Source organism: Ammospiza caudacuta, chromosome 1, assembly GCF_027887145.1.
Source record: "Ammospiza caudacuta isolate bAmmCau1 chromosome 1, bAmmCau1.pri, whole genome shotgun sequence".
NCBI lineage: Eukaryota > Metazoa > Chordata > Aves > Passeriformes > Passerellidae > Ammospiza > Ammospiza caudacuta.
The window spans coordinates 57752486-57772963 of record NC_080593.1 but is presented as its reverse complement, the minus strand read 5'-3'; the positions used below and the strand labels follow the sequence as shown (position 1 = coordinate 57772963).

At 38.6% G+C, this 20478-nt stretch overlaps 1 protein-coding gene across 1 annotated transcript in view; it reads right to left on the bottom strand.

Moving 5' to 3' along the window:
* NFX1 (nuclear transcription factor, X-box binding 1) overlaps nt 1-20478 on the bottom strand; it is a 75462-nt gene that overhangs the window by 38458 nt on the left and 16526 nt on the right. The window contains exons 4-8 of the mRNA XM_058802460.1: nt 14216-14293; nt 11857-11962; nt 3176-3247; nt 1394-1533; nt 86-185 (exon numbers count right to left, since the gene is read on the bottom strand). Coding sequence (XP_058658443.1) covers nt 86-185; nt 1394-1533; nt 3176-3247; nt 11857-11962; nt 14216-14293 — 496 coding nt within the window. The remainder of the gene's footprint in view (nt 1-85; nt 186-1393; nt 1534-3175; nt 3248-11856; nt 11963-14215; nt 14294-20478) is intronic.

Sequence of the window (20478 nt, the reverse complement as noted above, 5' to 3'; positions counted from 1 at the left end):
AAGGGGAATTATCTAAGAGTATCACAGTAAGTTATTTTGAATAGAATGACCTTCTTTTTAAAAGCATAAGTCATAGTGATCTTACTTGCCACATATATTCTGACATGAGAAACTCCCAAAACCGTCAGAGAATTCTTCCTTTGATCCACATAATACTTCTTTAAAGTTGCTTCCACAGTAACACACTGAAAGAAAGCAATATTCCACAGAAAATACAAGAGAATATCAATGACAGAACACCTCCAGCAAATATAAAAAGGTAAAAAGTGAAAAATTGTTACAGCCAATTTTCAGAAGGATAAAGAAGTTGCTCCTCTTTAGATTTATTTCATCAATGTAAGAGTTTTGTCCAACAGAAGTTGGAATTCCAGCACTATTTGTTTTGATAAAGTGGTACTATATGCACAGAAAGTTTATTTATTAAAGCAGTATACAAAACAAGTTAATTATTACCTTTAAAAATGAGAAAACTTAATTTTTTCTGTATAAACTGTTCTATAAAGTTATTTATATACTGGCACACATACCCAGTCAATTTAATTTCCATTCAAGTCTTGGTTTACAAAATTTTAACAGAAATCATGAGAAGCTTGTTGAAATGTACTCTCCTGTTGCCCTGGAATCCCTGGGTGGGCAAGGATAGGTTGGATTCAATCTGCACAGGGACCCTCAGCCAATGTCATTCAGCTCTAAATGCAGATGTATCATTGGCCAGAGAGCTGGATGGGGCTAAGACCTCAACAAATCACATGTGTAACTGGAGCGCCTATAAAACAAGCTGGAGAATAAACTCAAGGCTGTTTGTCACAAGAACTCTAGAGTGTGAGTCTCTGTCTCTGACCCACACCCCTCATTCACGTTACACTTCCCTATGCCTTCTTCTATTTTTCTTTCATTTACCATCTAATTAATTCTTATAATTATAGTAAAAAATTCAGTAGGATCAGAGGATAATTCAGATAAAAAAGGATTAGTTAGTACAAGCCCTTACCTAAAGCACAGTCAGCATTGAGATAAGACCACATTACTCAAGTGTTTTATTCAGTTGGTCTTGAAAATCCCAAGAAAAAATGTTTCCCTTACAGCTAGTTACAAGGAATTTAAGCTCATTGTCACTCATCCTTCACACAAGCATAACCTGTCCCTGTCTTCTTAAATTAATGATTAGCTACTGAAAGGCCATTACTCAGCCCTCTCAAGATAAGGAAGTCCAGTAACACCAGCCAGTCCTAATAAGGCACATGCTCCAACAACCTAATCATCACGGCAGGATTCCAGCAATAGATTTTGTTTGATTTAGGAAAAATTGGCACCTGCCTTTTGGTACTGATCTTTTCCACACCCTTGTTCTTACTGTATAGGGCAGATATCTGTAAAGCATTTCAGTACTTACCTTGCTGTACTGTTAACTGGCAAGGTGAACATTTTCCTGAGTGGCACACTTGAGTACAGCTGTGCTTTCCACAGTTTAAAGTATTTCCACATACATTAGAACAATGAATTTTTGTTGATTGACCACAGCGAACTGAATGACTGTAGAGAAATGACAACATAGCATGTCAGCTACATGACATCTATACAGTATTAAATAAAAAAGGAAAGACATTTTCAGTAAAAAGTCAAAATCTTCAAAAGGCAGCATATTTACTAATTAAAGTCTTTAGGAAATAACACCCCTAGTTTTCCTCTTGCTTCCCCTCTTCCACCTCACTAAAGTAGAACACCTATAAAAGTAGTTAGTCTACAGAATTTTTCCTGAGGAAAATGGGGGAAAGCAACCCAAGGTGACACTAAAATTTGAACAAATGCATGAACTCATGTTTGCACTGTCAGAAAAGCAGGTATTTCTAATACAGACATCTTTCTGAAGACTTAACCCTAAATCCATTGAACACAATGAAGATAGGGATATGGGCCTTAACAGTGAGTCAGATGACTATGAAAACAACTGAGTTTTTTATTAAATTGTCTAAAAATGTGACAAAATCAACTCTCCTATTTTTTCAACTCTGGATGGCTCATACAATGGCTGTAAAACATGTACTTGAAATAATAATTTTAAAACATCCTTAAGTTGGTGATGCCATGCCATACCCCCTGGATGCTTATTATACAGTACCTATGAAATGCTATTTTGAAGCAGGTTTTAAGTATCAAATGTACTATTACAAAAATCAGCAATCTGGTGAAATAATCTGACATCTGCAAAAATCTGCCATCTTGAAAAGAAAAAAAAAAAAACAAAAACAAACAAAAAACCCTAAACAATAAAAGGAGGTAATATTACTATGGAAGATAAAACTCAGTCATCTACAAGTAATCAATTTTTCTGCTGAAGACAAAGTGCTTTTATCTACAAATACTGCCAAAGAAATTGCAGTACCTTCTTCTGAAAAATTAATATTGTATAGTATTAGATTCAAACTCTGAGCAATAATTGCAAAAAACCAAAAGATATTTTTTCCAGAGCAAGAATCTAACACTGAAATTGGTTTATGGCTATTTTGGTTCTGTAAACAAACTCAGGCAAACAATTTATTACACAGAATCAGTTCTACATAACGAGAAAAAGGGACTCTAAAGACTCAGGCCAACTGATTATGAGTGATCACACATAGTATAGGCAGCACCACATTGCTATTGGCAATGACACTATATGCACCAAACATGTAAGGAAAAGATAGCTTCCACGTCTGGAATACACTATAGACTTCTCTGTACAGTTTCTGAGAAAACCACATTATTTTTGAAATTATTATTTCTGAAATGAAATAATTTAAATCTCGTTTCATTCAGATAGAAAAGACATGAACATTTTTTCTATTAAATTCTTGGAGTCTTCTAGCAAATAAAATTAATAAATACTAGTATATGAGATTTCAAAATCGAATCAACTTACAGACTGCTCAAACAATTCAGCTACATGTATCATAAACTGAAAAGTATTTTTTGTTATTTTTACTTTCTTTCTTGAAAAATTAAAAGTAACTGGATTTTTCAAAATATAAAATTCTCCAAATCATTTTAACCATAAATTCAAGTCACAGCTCAGATTAAACTTTGTACAGCAGATTTTTAATAAACTATAAGAAAAAAAAATTAGTATATAGAGTTTTAAACTGTTCTTATGTTTTTAATAACTAAAATTATGTCTGCATAGTAGAAGCATTCTTACCTTGTTTGTCCACATTCACATGTTTTTGTCACAAAGGCTGGGCACGAAGGGCACGGTCCTGGGTGGCACAGACTTAGAAGTAAGTAAAAAAGTGAGCTTTAACTTGAGCTTTATTACACTCGCAGAGACACAATCCACCATGACCTAACACCAGGGCATTATCAAAACATTATACAGGACTCCTACACTCCCTCCTGCAGGATGTGAAAGCAGTCTTAACACAAGAAAAAAAAATTTATTATTACAATTGCATCAGTCTCAAAGACCACTAATGTTGAAAGAAAAACTGTATTCCTGCCACTGTCAACAGTACTACTAACAAATCAATTCTACTACTCACACATTTGATATATTTGATTTTCAGCAGCAAGCATGCATCAACTCAACTGTGTTCATCACTGATAACACCCAAAACAATCATCTTATGTCCAAAGCATTAACATAATTATTTCCTTGGTGATCTTAAATACAACAGAGATAAAAACTTCTCTAATAATTTCATCTTTTGAGCTGATGGTTTTATCTTTGAACTCAGCACTTCTAGTGCCACCAGTAAGAGGTGTTCCTCCTCTTCCTCTAAGGTAACACATGGGAGACATAGTAAGTCTGCCTCAGTTTTCTTCTTACTGTCAAGGGCAATTTCCTGCAGGTGTCATCAATTCCAGTCCTTTACATATCAGACCTTACCTCCTACTTCAAGAAAAACTAGATGTTCCCTATCGGCATGTAAGACCTTAGTTGGGCATAGGCAAGCCCAGGTTTGTGAAATTATACTTAACTATCCAGTCTGCACTCTTCCTTAGCCAACTCCCAGTTCCCTTCATCTGCAAGAACAGCAGCTCTCATTTGGAGCAATTATTACTAGCCGGAACTGACCAGCACAGAAATCTTAGCCAAAAGAAAAAACTCAGAAATATCAGAAAACTCCAAAAACACAGACTACCCTGTTACATGGTAACTATTGAATTCCTCGAGGACAGTAACTATAGAAGTACTAATTAGTACACCAGTTAATACAGTCATATGCAATATAGTTGAGACATGCCTCCAGCTCATCAACAGTGGTCTGGCTTCCTTTCTTCCTCTACCACTCCTAGCTGACAATAAGGCCTAACCTATCATTCAACCTATGCTAGCTGTAACACTAAAGCCAAGCAATTGCACAATAAGCCAATTATAAACAATGAGAAATCCCCCATCACATAAAGCAAATCCAAAAAACAAACCACCAAAACCACCATAACCCTCCGTCTTTTGATAAATCAGTTTTATGACACAGTGAAGAGTTGGAAAAGCACCACAGCAGGCATAAGGAAAGGGGAAAAAAAAGAAAAACTGGATGGATACACAGTAAAGCAGGAAGAAAGCAAAACCACTGAATTAATTAAAGTTGTACTGTGGTGCAGCGGTGTGGCGGTTTAGATGTCACTCGCCCAGGCTAGCTGGCCAGCAACCGCTAGCAGCACGGGGGGGCACTTGTCCCGACAGCTGGGCTTCGGGAGAGCGCCTCAAGCAGACACCCAGCGCTAATGGCTGTAGGTGCTGCCATGTGCGGACGAGACCTGGAATCAGTGCGATGAACAGGAATAAAGAGCACTCTCCGCTTGGGGCAAAGTCCGGCTTTAATGATATCCAGGGAAGCCAACAAACGGAGGGAATTCGAGGGTTGATACTTGTGGTTATAAAAGGAGTGGGTGGTAGGGGTGGAACCAATACAGAGACCAATGGGAATCCAGGGGGGAGGGGGGTACGAGAGATTGACACACATGGGAGTCCAATGGGTACAGCTTAGAGGAGGGGTCCCGGTCCCTGAGCCAATCACTCCAAGCCCTGGAGAGAAGGTTCTGGAGAAAGGGAGTGAGCAGGGAGTGACTGGCAGGGCCCTGGGGAGGAATAGGGGAAAGGATACATTAAGTTGTCAGGGTAACCGGGGAGGAGTACAACTGGATACATTGGGTGCCATGGGGACCAGAGAGACTGGCATTTAACTGGGAGAGGAGGGAGAACCTGGGCAGAACCATTACAATTTGGGGGAAACAGAACATTCCAACTTTAAACAAAGGGAGAACAAATCAAGCAAGGGGAGAGTAAAACAAACACAACACAACACTGTGGAACTTCAGACAATGAGAATTAACATGCATTCTGCAACATACAAGAAAACCTATCTTACAAGAAAACCTCTTGTAAAAGGACTGCACAGTATATTGCACTGTCTTGACTTCAATTCTCACAGACCCACGTAGGATTCTGAAGGCTGGATGCCAACTTAAGAACTTAGAATCAGATTAAAGTAAACATGAATTCAAAATATTAGAATCTAAGTCGTAACTTGGAAAAGTGAGAAGGCACATCATCTTCGGACGTCTTGTCATGTTAAGTTTTTTACCTGGTGTATTATTTCTCTCAACACTCTCATATACAAGCAATGCTAAGATTTCTTCCATAACCCACTCCTGGCACACTTTCTGATAATACTGTATCACACAACAGCAATTTACATTGATCACAAACATGTTAAAGTTGTAAGTACCAGTATTAATAGATCGCAGTCTTACAGCAAGATTCCTTTTGTTAGAACAGTATCAGACAATTTTCAGACATCTGAAAGTTTGGACAATGTATGTTTCTGAAACAGTTTTCTGACCTTTTGTTAATAAGAACAGAAAAATTCTAGTAATGCAAAAACTAATGCTTTGAAATCAAACTACTGACTTTTGAAATAAGTATTCCTTATGCATCCCTACAGATACACATGCAAAAGTCTCTGGTACAATTTAGTTTAGACAGAAGCTACAGTATGACTACAGCTCTAGGACACACTTGATCCATACAACAACAATTAAGATTGAAATTCAGATTTCATGATTTCATTCAGCATAGAGACATGCACAAGAAGTGCAGAAAATGCTCCTTAGATGATAAAGATGGGTGATACCTTTAGAGACTTGACAATGTTGCAAACTGAACTCAAAAAGGTTGAAGACTTCAGTATTAACTTCTGTTTGGTGAATGCAGAGGTTTTTTTAACTGAACCTTCATTATCTACCATTACCACGGAGGATTATTTTGCAGTTTACTGCTGCTGCTCTAGAGAACTGGCATACAGGAAAAGTTGTGTAGATAGATACATCTAGACAGAGGAAAAATTAAACTTCCATTTGCCTGACAGTGAAAGTATTACATACTATAACAGAACAAAAAGGGGACTTCTACTGCTGTAGAGAAGATTACAGCAGCAAAGAAGTATGCAAGAAGTCCAGTGACTAAAATTTAAATTAACAGAGAGATGTGGGAAATGGATTTGTAGAGTTCTCAGGGCCTGACAGAAGGCCCACAGAGTATGCATCTGTATGCAAACTCTGAGAGAAGAAATGTTGACTTAGAAATGCCATGGAAACAGGACAGATATTGTTGAAAGAGAAATGGAGTTAGAAAAAAAAGTTTCAATGGATGGCCTGGCAAGTAAGACTAGATACTTTGGAGAAATACAACTATGAAAGATGCCTTGTACTAGGACTCATGAGAGGTAGTTTTAGATGATTGGCTTTAAAGCACCTACAGCATGGTGCGGCAAAAAGCTGATAGGCCAAGAAACACACTGTATTGTAATTAGGAAATAGCTGGCTTCTGAATGTGATGACGTGAATTATGACATCTATATTGTCTCACCCTTCTCATGAGACTGAAAATGGAATAAAAGTTTTTAAAACACCTCTCAGTTGCCCGATCTCTGGATCAGAAAAAGGGTATTTTCTGACAGAGAGAAACTTCATTAACTGCCTTTGTAAGACCTTTTTAAAATGCTCTCAAGGCCTTGCATAGTTTCTGCTGGCAGGGAGAACTTCAGAGCCTTAAAAGAAGTTTTGCTTTGTTAAGAAGTTTATTATCAGGAACATTTTATTGAAGGTTAAGCTAGATGTTTCTGTGATGTAGAACTTAACACTGTAAAATAAATGTCAGTGTTTTTAAACTAAAAGTGTGAAGAGAACTCACCTTGAGAAGTGTTATGCATGCCACAGCACAACACTAGCAAAAGGTTGGCAAAGCATTCCCCTTTCAAACAGCTGTTTACCGGTTCCTCAGCTCTGCCAAATAACCGTGTATATAAATGGCTACCAATAAATCTGAGTAAATATAAGATTTATTGCTAAACCAGTTGATGTGCTCAGGCCTGAGCAATAGGCCTAAGCCAGAGTTGACTTACTAGATGGATCCCAAGCACTGTGTGACTACTGACACCATCAGTATTATTTAGCTAAAAAGAGATGACCAAGAGCTTATACCCACTGTTTAACACCAAACCCCTGCTTTAAAAACTTTCACATAACCTTCTGTAGTTACCAGCAAGAAACGTATCATTTTAAGAAATTTTCCCAGCTAACATGAATAGAGGCTTGCTTGTAGGGTATTTTAGAGGAAAACCCTCCCAGCCAAGGCCTGGGCTCTGGCCAAGCCCTGGCCCTGGCTGGTCAGCAAGCACACCACCAGATTCAGGTGTTCCTGTGCTAAAAATACATTCAAGTCACACTGACTTGCTAATTTGGACCTATAAAAGCTGGACCCACTTTCAGGGCAAATTTGCAGGCCTCACCTACAGGTGGACTCATCATGTAGGATTTTGCTAATTGCTGGGAAGGGTTCTTCAGGTCCTCACTGTGAAACAGAGCTTCCCAGCAACTACGGACTCTGGGTGACAGTGAAGTATTTAGGCAATTGATGACGGATCTAACTTTCTCAAACACTATCCTTTCTCTCACAAAGTAATGACTAGGTACACTACCTTGCTTATTTTTGCTTGTTGCTAGAGCAAAGTACATGTTTTACTGAATGTATAATTTTACTTTTGTATTATCTTAATATTCATTGTAAAATAATTAGACCATTCTTTCCATTGGTGTCTGTGTCCTTTAAATCGCTCCTGTCAATTGGCAGTGTAAATCACCTTAACTTATTTTCACCAAAATGGGGTGTGGTGTTGAAAAGCAAAACCAAAACAGCTTTTAGGATATTTGCAAACAGAATAACAGTTCTGGTTCAAACATTATCACCTTATGGGAACATCTGGGAGGAGGGGAAAATGGCACACAGCAAATCCACAATGGAAAGAAATAAATGCTTGCAAGAAGTTCTGAGATCATCTAAACTTAAGCAAGAATCATGAAATACAGCACTCTCTTGAGGAAAATCTCTGCCCAGACATACATCATGATCCAGACTTATCATTTGCATTCAAATACTAAAGCCCTGCATCTCTAACTCCACCACTGATACAGCAAGAGGGAACAAAGATCCTGCTTGCTTTTTGATACAGCAGTTGATGGTGGCCTGTGTCCTCACAGACACCAAAGATTCCCATATGGGAGAAAGAAGTGTCCAAAATATGATGAACATCCAAAACTGGTAACGCTGATGTTGAAAGTGCATTCCTCTCTAGTTCACCATCCTAAGTTCAAGAGTATCAAGAACATAGATTATCTGCATGCCTACTGCTGCCTTACCTCCAGGACTGGATAATCTCATCATGGTTTTATTCATGTAAAACAAAGTTGAATAATAACATTTTTAAATATGCTACAACTGGTCACAAATTGGGACACAATTTTCACAGCTTTTATGCAGATCAGACATTTGGAGACTAAAAATTTGTAGCACCCCAATGTCACAGTACTGTCACTACTCTTCAGAAGACTTTCTAGAAGAGAATGCCAAAGACTGAATCTCTGTAGACTAGGACAGGAAAGAAGAGAAGACATCTGCTTCCAAGCCCTACAAGAAAGTTTGTCAGGCAAGAAATTGCAGTCACAGAGTTCTCAAAGTGGTTGAGAAGTCTGCTTATTTCTGACTGGGCAAAAGATATGTCCATGAACATATGCCTCTCTTGAGATGGAGGCGTGCCATTGGTCTCCAAGAGAATCAGTGTTTCTTCAGGGTATCAGCTACCTCAAGTGTAGTCTGAAAGCTGAAAGTAAATTAAGAAAACAGCCATGACACTTATATGAAATAAAACATAAATCTCCATGCATAAATACATAATGCATAAATATAAATTAAGTCTAATATCAAAAATATGTCTAATTAACTTGTCCAGGTATGGGAAACAAATATTAAAGAATTATTCTGACATTCAATAAAATGTTGAAATATATTTGAAGCAGAAAACATTAAATACAAAGTTCAGAGTAAAGTTCTGAGCTTTAGCAAATCTTGGAAAAAGTGTCGAGCGACAATCTGTTGGAATGGCTGAAGTTTCTGACCAAGAGCAGAAAACTGCTTCTATCAAAAATTTCCAAAACCAGAAATATGAACAGATGTTAAGGACCAACTTCCATGGAAACTGAAGCTAGATACAATAGGAACAACATATAATTTATGTTTCTGACAAGCAAGCATATTTATACATTAAAAAAGAACATATTAAAAAATCTCACGTAAAACATCCAAAGCTGAAAACAGAGATGCCCTCCTGTAGTGGTCTGGATTTGTTAATTTAAGATTTTCCTAATTTTAAAATTTCCCAACCAATGTGTTGATGAGTGTGGTGGGCTTCAGTGCTGGCTAATTACCGGTGCACTCATTTCCTGCTGTGAGATAGGATTAGGAGAAAGGTAAAGTAGGTTCAAAACCTTTAAAAGGGTATAAATAAAATTTTATTAAAAGTAATTAAAAGAAGAAAAAGTAGTAAGAATCAGAAAAAACCCTTCAGAACCCTTCTTCTTCCCCCACAACCTTTTCTTTCCCACTGATAATGTAAAGAAAGAAAGCCTAAAATTTCTAGTTAGTTTACCACCTCTAAAATAGTCTTTCTTTAGTTCACTTAGGGAGAGATGTCCCTCTTGTTAAGGTTATGAAGACTTCTTCACAAGAGGAAAAAAACAGTTCTCTCATGGCTCTCCATTTCATCGCAAATAAGAGAAGCCCGTGGAATCCTGTTATCGTGAAGTCCTTCCCATTTCCACAAGTCTTCCCACAGCTTGTCAATAGGCCATGTTGACTTATGAGTATTGTTTTAAAGATGAGTTGTTCAAAGGTAAAAATTCTCATTATTTTTCTCTAACAACATCATCATCATTGGGAACAGAGATCTTCTCTTTCTTCTCCTGAGGGCACAGGACTACTCCCTATTTCTCTGCTCAAACTCCTCATGGGATTACAGCTACTTTAACATCTGCTTATTTTGGCACTGAGGCCTTTACTTGGTATCTATAAATGTGAACCCTTTCATCTCCCCATAGTTTCCTGTGTTATAAGGAAAAAGAGGGTTTTTTCCATAGCTTACAAGAGAATTTGAGCTGTAAGATCAAGGCATCTTCCCCTCCCTCCCATCTGGGACTTAAATCTTCCTCACCGACTATGATGTTCCCATGTTGCTCTTTTACATGCTTGCATCTTGTTCCTTTCTCTCACTCGAGGGAGGATTAAAGCATTGAAAGGGTGAACATCCCACCTGGAGCCCAACTGGCATCGGGCTGGGCACTAAAGACGGCAGGAGTCGTAATTAGGGGGAATTGTAATTAGGGAAGCTGCTCGGCTCGGATCAAATTGAATCAGCCAGGCTAGAACCCAGCAGCAGCACACTGGGGGTGGGGGATGGCTTCTCGTTCCCCCTGCCCGATGGTTGAGAGCAGCTTCCACAGGAGTAAAGTCCCAGCACCAGCCTGGGGCTGCTTCTGGGGCCCGGCTGGGCTCTTGGCGATGGGGTGGGGGGGAGAGGGTGTAGTAGGCAATCAGATGTTAGCAAGGCCGGCTCCATCCAGCCCCACGGTACTGCCCTCTCCCTGCTCAGCACCCGATGTTGAGGGCTGGCAGGTGGCCCAGGGAAGGGGGCTCAACCCCGCAGCAGGGCCAGCCCGGCCCCATGGCAGGGGCCACCCAGCCCTGTTTCCTCGCTCCTGACCAGAAGGGAAAGAAAAAGTTCCTGGGTCTCTTCCATCTTTAATGTGTCTTTACAGAAGCCTGTCCAGTTTCTTAGTGGTTCAACACACTGTCAGTTACACAAAAAGCTTTTGCCTCACTTCCCAAAATTTTCCTCCCATTCCAAACCACGACACTTCCTTTGCCTCTCTTCACTGAATTACACTAATAAAATGTTAGCAGAACCAATCTGAGTTACATATACTGATTAAATTTTCCACGAGGGATTCTGGTTAAACTATCTGATGGTCTCAACAAATAAAAAAATACAAAAGCCCTTTTATCCTCAACAGTTTGCAAGCCAAAAAAAGAAGAAAAATAAACAAAGGAAAGAAGTGGTCTTTCAGTTTAAACAAGTAGCACTAATCCCAAATTAAGATATTCAAACACTTTTACATGAATAACAGCACCTGAAAAATCTGGTGGGCCACTGGACATGTTTAGAGTTATTTTCAGACACTATTATTTCTTTACTTCAATGAAAATTCTTGAAACCAAGTCAGACAGCTGGTTCAGTTCCTAAAATATAATAGAAATGTTGCTACAACTATTGTAGACATCCTGTTCATGCTCTCATATGAACTCACTTTAGACATACCAACACAAAAGCATTTCAGCCTTTTCATTTCTTTCAGGCTTCAGCTGAACTATAAACCTCTGTAGGTTCTAAATCTCTAAGCATATCCTGGAATAAAAAATAAGCAAATATAGTCTTCAGAAATTTTCTCTAAATAATATCAGTTTTTATATAATAAACATTTACTTACATGTTGCAAAGATGTGGACAGTCCAAACACTGCCTCTTCTTTCCACAAAGTTCCCCACAGCTATGTGGGATTTCATTTCTATTCCATTCAGGATTGTGCACCTTACCTAAACCATGTCAAAGACAAAAAGGTGTTTATTGCTTTGAATACCAGACAGCATTTGTGAAAAATATCATACCAAAGAGAAAAAGCGGTACTTCAAATACTGGCAAGCAGTCTTCTCTGACAAAAAAATTACACAAATGTTTATGTTATTCTGTACTGATACATACTCAGCTTTTTTAAAAGAATGTGCCATTGGAATAGCAAGCTCCAGAATACTCTTTCCTTCTGTACTCTCAATCAGCAGACATGGAGGTAGCTGATACATTAAATTAAACTGATAAAGTACATGAAAACTAAAAGCCCCCTGCAGTTGGTCAGGCTGCACAGTAGCTAAGATAATTGAAGGGTGAAACTCCCTTGCTGTCTCAATGCAGCAGGGAAGGGAAAAAAAAGGAACAGAGTAAAAGATACTGATTCCAGAAAGTATGATCTACCTGGCATGGTGATGGGGAATAGGGAATTAAATAAGTGGGCAAATTATGAAAGTCACTTCTATAAAAAGATGCAGACTCTACATTAATAAAAGTATTAACAGTTAATGAATTTTGATTAATGAAGTCTTAAACAAGAAGCATGTTAGCTTAAAGTATTCTATATTTCAGATAAGCACTAAACAATATTTTCATTAATCTGAGATATTATCATCAAATCTCACAGCTCCAAGTGCAGGGTCATCAGGGTTAAGGTTAATTGCCATCATTAACACTCTCTTGGCTTTCTGCAAGAGAGGAATTAAATTAACAGGGAAACAACTAAGCCACTGTTGCAAATTTGAGCTGTGACAATCAAAACCAACAAGAAAATGTATTTTTGGTAACATAGTCACAGAATTTAAATTTTTTTAATATACCTCTGTATATTCTACAGTATTAAGTTAGAAAAATATGTAAAAACACTACAGATAGCATTTATTCACCAGAGTTTCAATTAAACTAATTGAATACCCAGGAAAGTCCCCAGAAAGATCTGAAGCTTCAGAAGAAAAATAAGACAGGAATTTCCTCATGGGTGAAAGTGTGGGAAAAAAAAATCACACTTAACCACACTCAGCATATGGTTAGTGCTTTGTATCAAATACAAGACAGGTTTACATAAGTGACTGATGACATCCAAATTATATATCATTAATGTAAAACTATCTGCAGAAGACTGAACTCTTATGTTACTACATGCTGCTATGGGAGTAATAATTCTGCAGACAATTTAAAGTTCTTACTGTAGATCTCCTAAACCATGAAACATCTTTAGGCTAAGGAGAATTTCTTCCCTATTTAACAGACAGATGTCCTGTCTGTTAGATTTTTTAAAATTAGACTTCATAAAAACTCTAATTTTCATTCATGGTCAATTCATTCTGCCTGCGTTATTATCTCTAATAACCGAATTATTATCCCTATATTAATAAAGTTTCATACGTTGCTGTACAAAGCCTCTGCCTTAACTGCATTGCACTGCTTCTAACTGATTCACTAACACATTTAGATAAAAAGATAAAACTCTATTTTAGCAAATCTTGCTTCTTTAGACAAGTTTACTGACACAGTTTCTGTCTCAAATTCAGAACATTGTTTTCTAGAAAGTGAGGTGAAAGCTTCCAGTGACTCTGATTTAAAGAGAAGAAAGCTATGTGAAAACAATACAGATCACAGAAGTACTGATTCTAAACAAAACTTATTCATATCTATGCAATTAAGTAACATAATTTCTCCTTTTTGTTTTATATTTATGGCTTAATGAGTGCTATACTCATGTCATTAACTTTTTTTATTAAACACATATCTACACAGAGGTCTGAAAAGCCTGAACATTTTTTTCCTATTTAAGCTCCATGTGTGTCTGAACAACATAAATCACAAAATTGGTAAATCAATTTAAAGGTTTAGGTAGTTGCATCCTTGAGTTGTGTATTATTTTGGTCTTGCCACAAAGACGTAAGCATGCAGGTTATTCTGTTCCTTCTACGGAAGGAAAGTTCACAAGATACCAGCCAAAATCTATCATTATTCCATAAAAATCACTATTTCTACATAATGATATGAAAATATTTACCACTTGGGACTTACTATTTTATTTTCATTTCTCAAGTAGCACATGCATGATTCCCTGTGCAGCCACCTTCCAGTGTCAATAAAATTTTTTAAAAATTGTGTTTCAGGTGTGTAAGCAAACAAGCACCAATACTCAAATTCATACTAAGAAAAAGGAATCAAAGTGACAAAACTATTTTCTTTGCAAAAGCAAGTCAGAAACTCACCACAGAAACAAGTGTAAGTTTTAGGAACTTGCACAGAAGCATTCTGACAAGCTGGACATCTCCAACCGCTATTGCCATCTGTAGGTAAAAAAACAAAAAAAAGGACTTGAAGTAAATAAAAGACCTAATCCACAAGCCTAGAATAAGTTTTTTCTACTTTGTTTTTTAACATAGTTGCAAATAAATTAATTTTTCCACTTGTGTTTTCTCACTCAGAAGTGGTGAGAAAACACATTCATAAGAATACATTTTATACAGTATTGACATCAACACAGCCATAATATTTCATTTCAACCGGTTACAACCTCATATTCAAGCACACAAGTTTTTAAACTCCCAATTTTTCTATTATCATACGCCCTGTTATAAGATATATGGCTGGAACATAGACTTCACCATATCTAAAGCTGTGAGGGGAAAAAAAGTGTTAAGAGAGGGAAATTGGTAAGGAATACATAATTATCTCACACAAATCACTACCTGCATTTTCCTTTTCACTATCCTCTCATAAGTTTATGCGTTTTGTAGGAGACAAATTTAGTGTTGCCCCATTCAGATAAAATCAGTGTTATATAAACCAGAATAATCTAATATATTCATTTACATTCTTCTTCAAGTTATTTTAATAAATAGTAGTTATCTTGTTTCTGTGTTTCAGGAGGGTGCATTAGCAGTAGAGGAAGAACAGTAAAGTGGAAGAAAAGCAACATTAATTTTCCCCAATTCAGTACGTATTGTGCCATTAAGAATATGAGTCTGAGAGCGCTAGCGAACACAAAAGAGGTCACAGACAAGAGAATGTTTTTATACCTATATATAGATATTAAAAAGAAAAAAGTGATTAACACTTTTGTCTCTCTTAACTGAATCAATTCAGTGCTGGTAAATTATTAAATCTGTGATTTTATAATTATTCTTCACTTAAGAAATCTGACCAAGATTCATGATAATTTCATGTTATGAAAGCAGAAGGGATTGCAAACAGGAAACTCTGCCTACGACAAGACAATCGCAGCGCAAAGAGAGACACACCTTGGTTCACCTTCAACTGGGTTGAACAACTTATGTTACTCATCATCATGTACAATGGAAATTATTTTCACAAATTGAAATTATTCATATTGCAGACTGCCTAGACAGTCTAAAAATGCAAACCTAATGCATGTCTGTTCTTTCCATTACTTCATGCTTATTCACACCCCTCTTTAACCTGGCTCATATTACTGTACCACCAAGACTGCTGTAGAGATCTGTATGATTACAGGCTGAGCAGCTCTACAACAGTGGCACAAGGCATATACTCTCATATTCATGGTCAAGACCAATCTGCATTTCCTGACCAAGACTTTTTTTTCTTTTGACTGCTAGAAACTAAAGGAACTTAGAAGAAGCAACTCAGAGAGAAGTGTAAGGAAGAAGGCAAAAGCAGGCAGTAGGCAACTAAAAGGCATATTTACTGACAAAACAGTAAGCACCTTATGCGGCTCCTCCTAAACCCAGCACACTATATACTACAGGATTCCCTATGAGATTACAGTATAGTAATTAAGTACATCATACTTAATTACGGCATTAACAAGCTCTTTCATTCTTACTACATGTCATGTTTTCAAAAGCTGTGAAGATAAGTCTACCCCAAAAGCTTCACGAGGCTAACAGAAGACCTCTTCTATCAACTACCCTGGAGCTGGATGCCTAGTCCTCTACAAGCAACACTTTCTCCAGAGTATAGGGAAGGTCCCCAAAAAATAGGAACCTATTAAAAACAGCCTTGGCAAGATATAGTTCCTTCTTCATCGTTATTGATTATCTTTGGTCAAAGCACATTAATGTATGTTTACCCACAAGGGACATGCATGGTTGCCCTCCTCCAAAATCAGGAGTAATAAAAGTTTTGTTCCAGGATTCAGGTGCCATTACAGCAATATAGAATAACAGTAGGATGGCTCCTGGCATACACATTGGTAAGAAGTGGTCCTGTGAGCATTCCTTTAAAATCCTGATTACTAAGGAAAGTGAGAATGAGGATGATCCTACAGAAAGAACATTCCACTTTCTTGAATCTACTCATGAACAGAAGTGAATTTGGCAGAACTCCAACCAAAGACACCGCAAGGACAGTTGTCTAAGCAGAATCAAGACAAGACACCACACATAAGACACCTCATTCTCTCTCACTAGAGATTGTTTCAGTAATTGCTATTCTCTCCTTCCTTCTGGGATAAAAAGATTCCTTACTTGCAACTATTTACCAACATTTTTGTTAGCTTCTATTCTGATCACTGAAACTCAGAAGTTTAGAAGTGCTGTGTTAGAGGCCAGCACTGGACTGGTATGGATCTGGTACACTTGGAAGTGGAGCCGATGGGCAGAACAGAAAGAGACAGCTGTAATACCTCAAATTTCTCCAATCCTTACAGTCAAAATGAAGATGCCAGTGAAACTACCTTCTCTACAAAGAAGGGACAAAATTACTTAAATGTTTGTTCTATCAATTTAAGGGCACAAATTAAACACCACTTAAACATCAGTTTTTAAAAGAAGCAGAAGAATGAAAGGGGCAAGCGACAACAATTTCCCTTTAATAAACAAAGACCTTATGTGTAGTGAAGGTATTTTTTGTCAGATTGACCTTAGCTATGCAATACCTTAAGGTCACATTCCTTCAAGAAATGTTAGTAAAATGCTTGTTGCCTTACAGGAAAGAATCTTTCCACTTGATGGCAAAGTGATGCCCAGCAAAACTCCTCCTCCTGACCAGGATCTCTCTAAGATAGAATAAAAATCCATTGTCTAGTTCTGAGTGCTGCTGACAGTCTACATTGTAGAAATAAAGATGAGAAAAATGTCTTCACAAATGACTCAATCTGGAAGAATGGGTGTGGGGGTCATTATAAACATAATGATACTAGAAATGGGTATTAACTTCTTCACAAACTGCTTGATCTGAAACGACCAATCAGGTACTGAAAGAATGGGCGTAGGGGTCATTACAAACATCAAGCCACTCAAGTTTGTTGCAGAGCCAAGCACAGCTTGAATTTCTGAACTTTGGGGGAAAATGCACAGGCTTAATAATAGACTTACAGAAATTAGCTTCTCCACTTAGGACGGGCTTACAGTTAGTTTTAATGGTCATACAATGTGTGATGGGGGTGGGGGGGAGTATACACATCCAAGAGGGAATATTTAGTAGGCAGTTTGGGAAGTCTGTACCTTCCTAGCACCTCAACTCAATGGGGAAAGGAGAGCAACATGCAGCTGGGAGTTTAGGATAAAAAGAGGCTGCATCCTACAAAAACTCAAGAGACCCCCATGGGGGTATGGCGTAGTGGACTCCCTCGCTTCATTTGAATAAAGTTGTAGGACTCCTCTGTCTCCTTTATGGACACTGGCTTTTCACAGCGTGATTTTCCGCACAGCAGGGATTCAAGCGAAGCACCCACTGGCTCACTCCCGCTGTCCATTGTGAAGGGGCTTTGGCCTCCCTTCACAGGTGTTGACAGTATGACTGCTAGAGGGTCTTGTGGATGGCAGGACTGGGAAGGTTCCTTAACACACCACAGAGCAAGCAGACCAAGAAGAGAGCAATGCCTTGACTCCCCACAGATGATCAGGAGATTCTTTCATTTGCCTTGGCCAAACCAGCTGTCATTTTTCAGGTGACTGTCAAGACAACAGAAGGCAAAGAAGTTTCTGAGGGAAGACATCTTCAATATAGCCTGAGAAGAGAGATAGTGTAGAGTGGGAGAAGACTTTGCAGTAACCTAGTTCTAGAACTGGTTTCTGGAACCTAGAAATCTAGACCTAAGACAGTTCATTGCTTCTTCCCATCCAAGTACGTAGAGCCGTAAGAACATTTTATTACACTGGTGGTGATTCAGAATACTTCCCTTTCCTTTGCAACTGCACCCACCTTAACATTGATGCTAATCTGATGGCCTGCTCTGGATCTCAAAATTCAGACAATAAGACAGGCATTACATCAGTGAGTTTGGAATGAGCAAAACATACATATAATGTGTTAATAAGCACAAATTATAAAAGAGAGCTGTACACTCCTTCTGTTTTTCACTTCCAATAAGTGTTCTGTTGCATAGTATCTCAATACTTAATTAGCGTTGGTGTCCCAGGACTCCCATCCTGGCAACGCCTTGCTTTCCTTCCCCTTGCTGAGCATTGTGCCTTATCCCCAAAGGATCCATACCTCCTTTTGTCTTGTAACAGACACAAGTCACTATTGTTCTGGAAGATGAAACTATATGAGATCCCCACGAGGGATGTTATCTACTTCATCCAAATATTCAGGATTTCTCTGATCCAATTCTGTGATCACAAAAAATTGTGAGAAATTATGCACGCACACACACGCTTTCAGCCTTCTACTATGAATCACAGAGGTTAAGAGCTGCTGCAAGGCCCTATAAGGGGGGCAATTTTCACTGAAATACCAGTTGGAAGACAGGATCTTTCCTTTTTTTTTCCCCTTCCTTTTCTTTCTCTTATGGAATTTTGTCCCATTTGTTGCTAAGAGAAAATAACAACTGGTACTTAAAAGAGACAAAAGAAATCGCCAGGGTGGGGGAAGGGTGCAGCTGGCTACTCCCGTACCTAAGGGGCTTTCTCCTGGGAAGGGCAGAGATACTGCCGGGGGAGGGCGTCGGGAGGTGGTGAGCAGTTTGGTTTAGCCCGTAGCTCTCTCTCACTCTTGGCATCGGAGGAGGACAGTTGAGCGGCTTACTGTGGGGAGAATTCACTTGCCACTACAGTGCCCAGCCCTGCATTGCTTCTTCCTTACTGTGGGTGAGCCTCTGTTCATTAGAGCAGCCATTGAACTGGGAACTTATTAACACCTGATCTGATTGGAAAGGACCCTCACTATCTATTCAGGTGCCTCAGAGGAAAATCCAGGACCCTGATCCCCTCCCCCTTCCTGGAAGGTAAATCTCTCTTGCTGTGTGTGGCAGTAGCTATGGAGAACTCCAGCTGCCCCTGCCCAGCCCCGACCGCTTTCTGCGGCAGCCTCAGGCTTTTTTGCTACACTGTAACCCACCACTTCAGGTCCAGCAACCCCTAAGTTTTCTGTTACATTTGTTTGCCACCCCAGGGGGTGTGCTTGCTTCTGCCATCCCAACTGTCACTCCGAGGTTCCGGCTGCAGCCCATTTCACCATCCAGCCTATCCGCCATTACCACGTGAGGGAAACACAGCTGAACTCGCGCCACAGCGCCCCCTGCAGCTGCGAGGGAATCATTGCACCTGCCCTGCCTGGCTGGGAGCCAACAGGCTCCCACGCCGGCTGTAACCGTAACTGCACCAACGGGGAAAGTGCCTGCAGCCTAGAGAAGGCTGTTACTGGGTTTCTGGTTTTTTGTTCTGCTGCTGTTGTTGTTTGCTTTGTTGTGAACACTAGTATCAAGAACTGTTATTCCTTTCCCTGTACTTTGCCTGAAAGCCCCTTAATTTCAAAGTTATAATAACTCAGAGGAAAGAGGGTCATACCCTCCCCTACCAAGGGTCCCTCCAACCAAGGGAGGTTCCCACCTTCCTTGGTAGACACCTTTCAAACCAAGACACACTGCAAAAACATAAAATGAATATTCAAAACTCATCTTATCAGCAAATAGGCTAGAAGTGAAACATACCAGTGAAAGCTTTGGTTGCTGAATTAGGTAAGATTTTCTGGAATTCATTATAACATTTGCAGAATCAAAGGAAATAGTGTCCTTCGATTAAAATTATTTTTTTTTAATTTAAAAAACCAATTAAAATCAAAATTAATTTTAATTAATTAAAAATTAAAAAAAAAAAAAAAAAACAAAAAACTTTTTTTCCCCTTCCAAAACCCAGCAAATTATGGAGTTAAGTAGATTACAGTGTCCCATTTTTCCTATAGCAGACAGTAATAAGTGCCAGGATTCCAATGAATTCCTCATTATCCAATGCCTGAAATGTAGAACATATACTGAAACAACCGATGGTAAAACAAATAAACTCTGGATTACAAAATCTAAACAAGATGGGGTAGCAAAGTCTGCAGGTCAAAAATATATATACTTTATTGGAGCTTTGGTCTTTATTGTTGTCTTTATTGGAGCTATGGTATCAGTTCTACTGAGGCCACAACCTTTAACTTCAATTAATGATTAGCTGTAGTTTTCTCATATGCAGAATGCAGTAACGTATTTAGTCCAGAAACCCTTACACGAAAAGCAAATGGCCCAAAATCTTTCTATTTTAAAAGCTTTCAGGATTCAAGCATC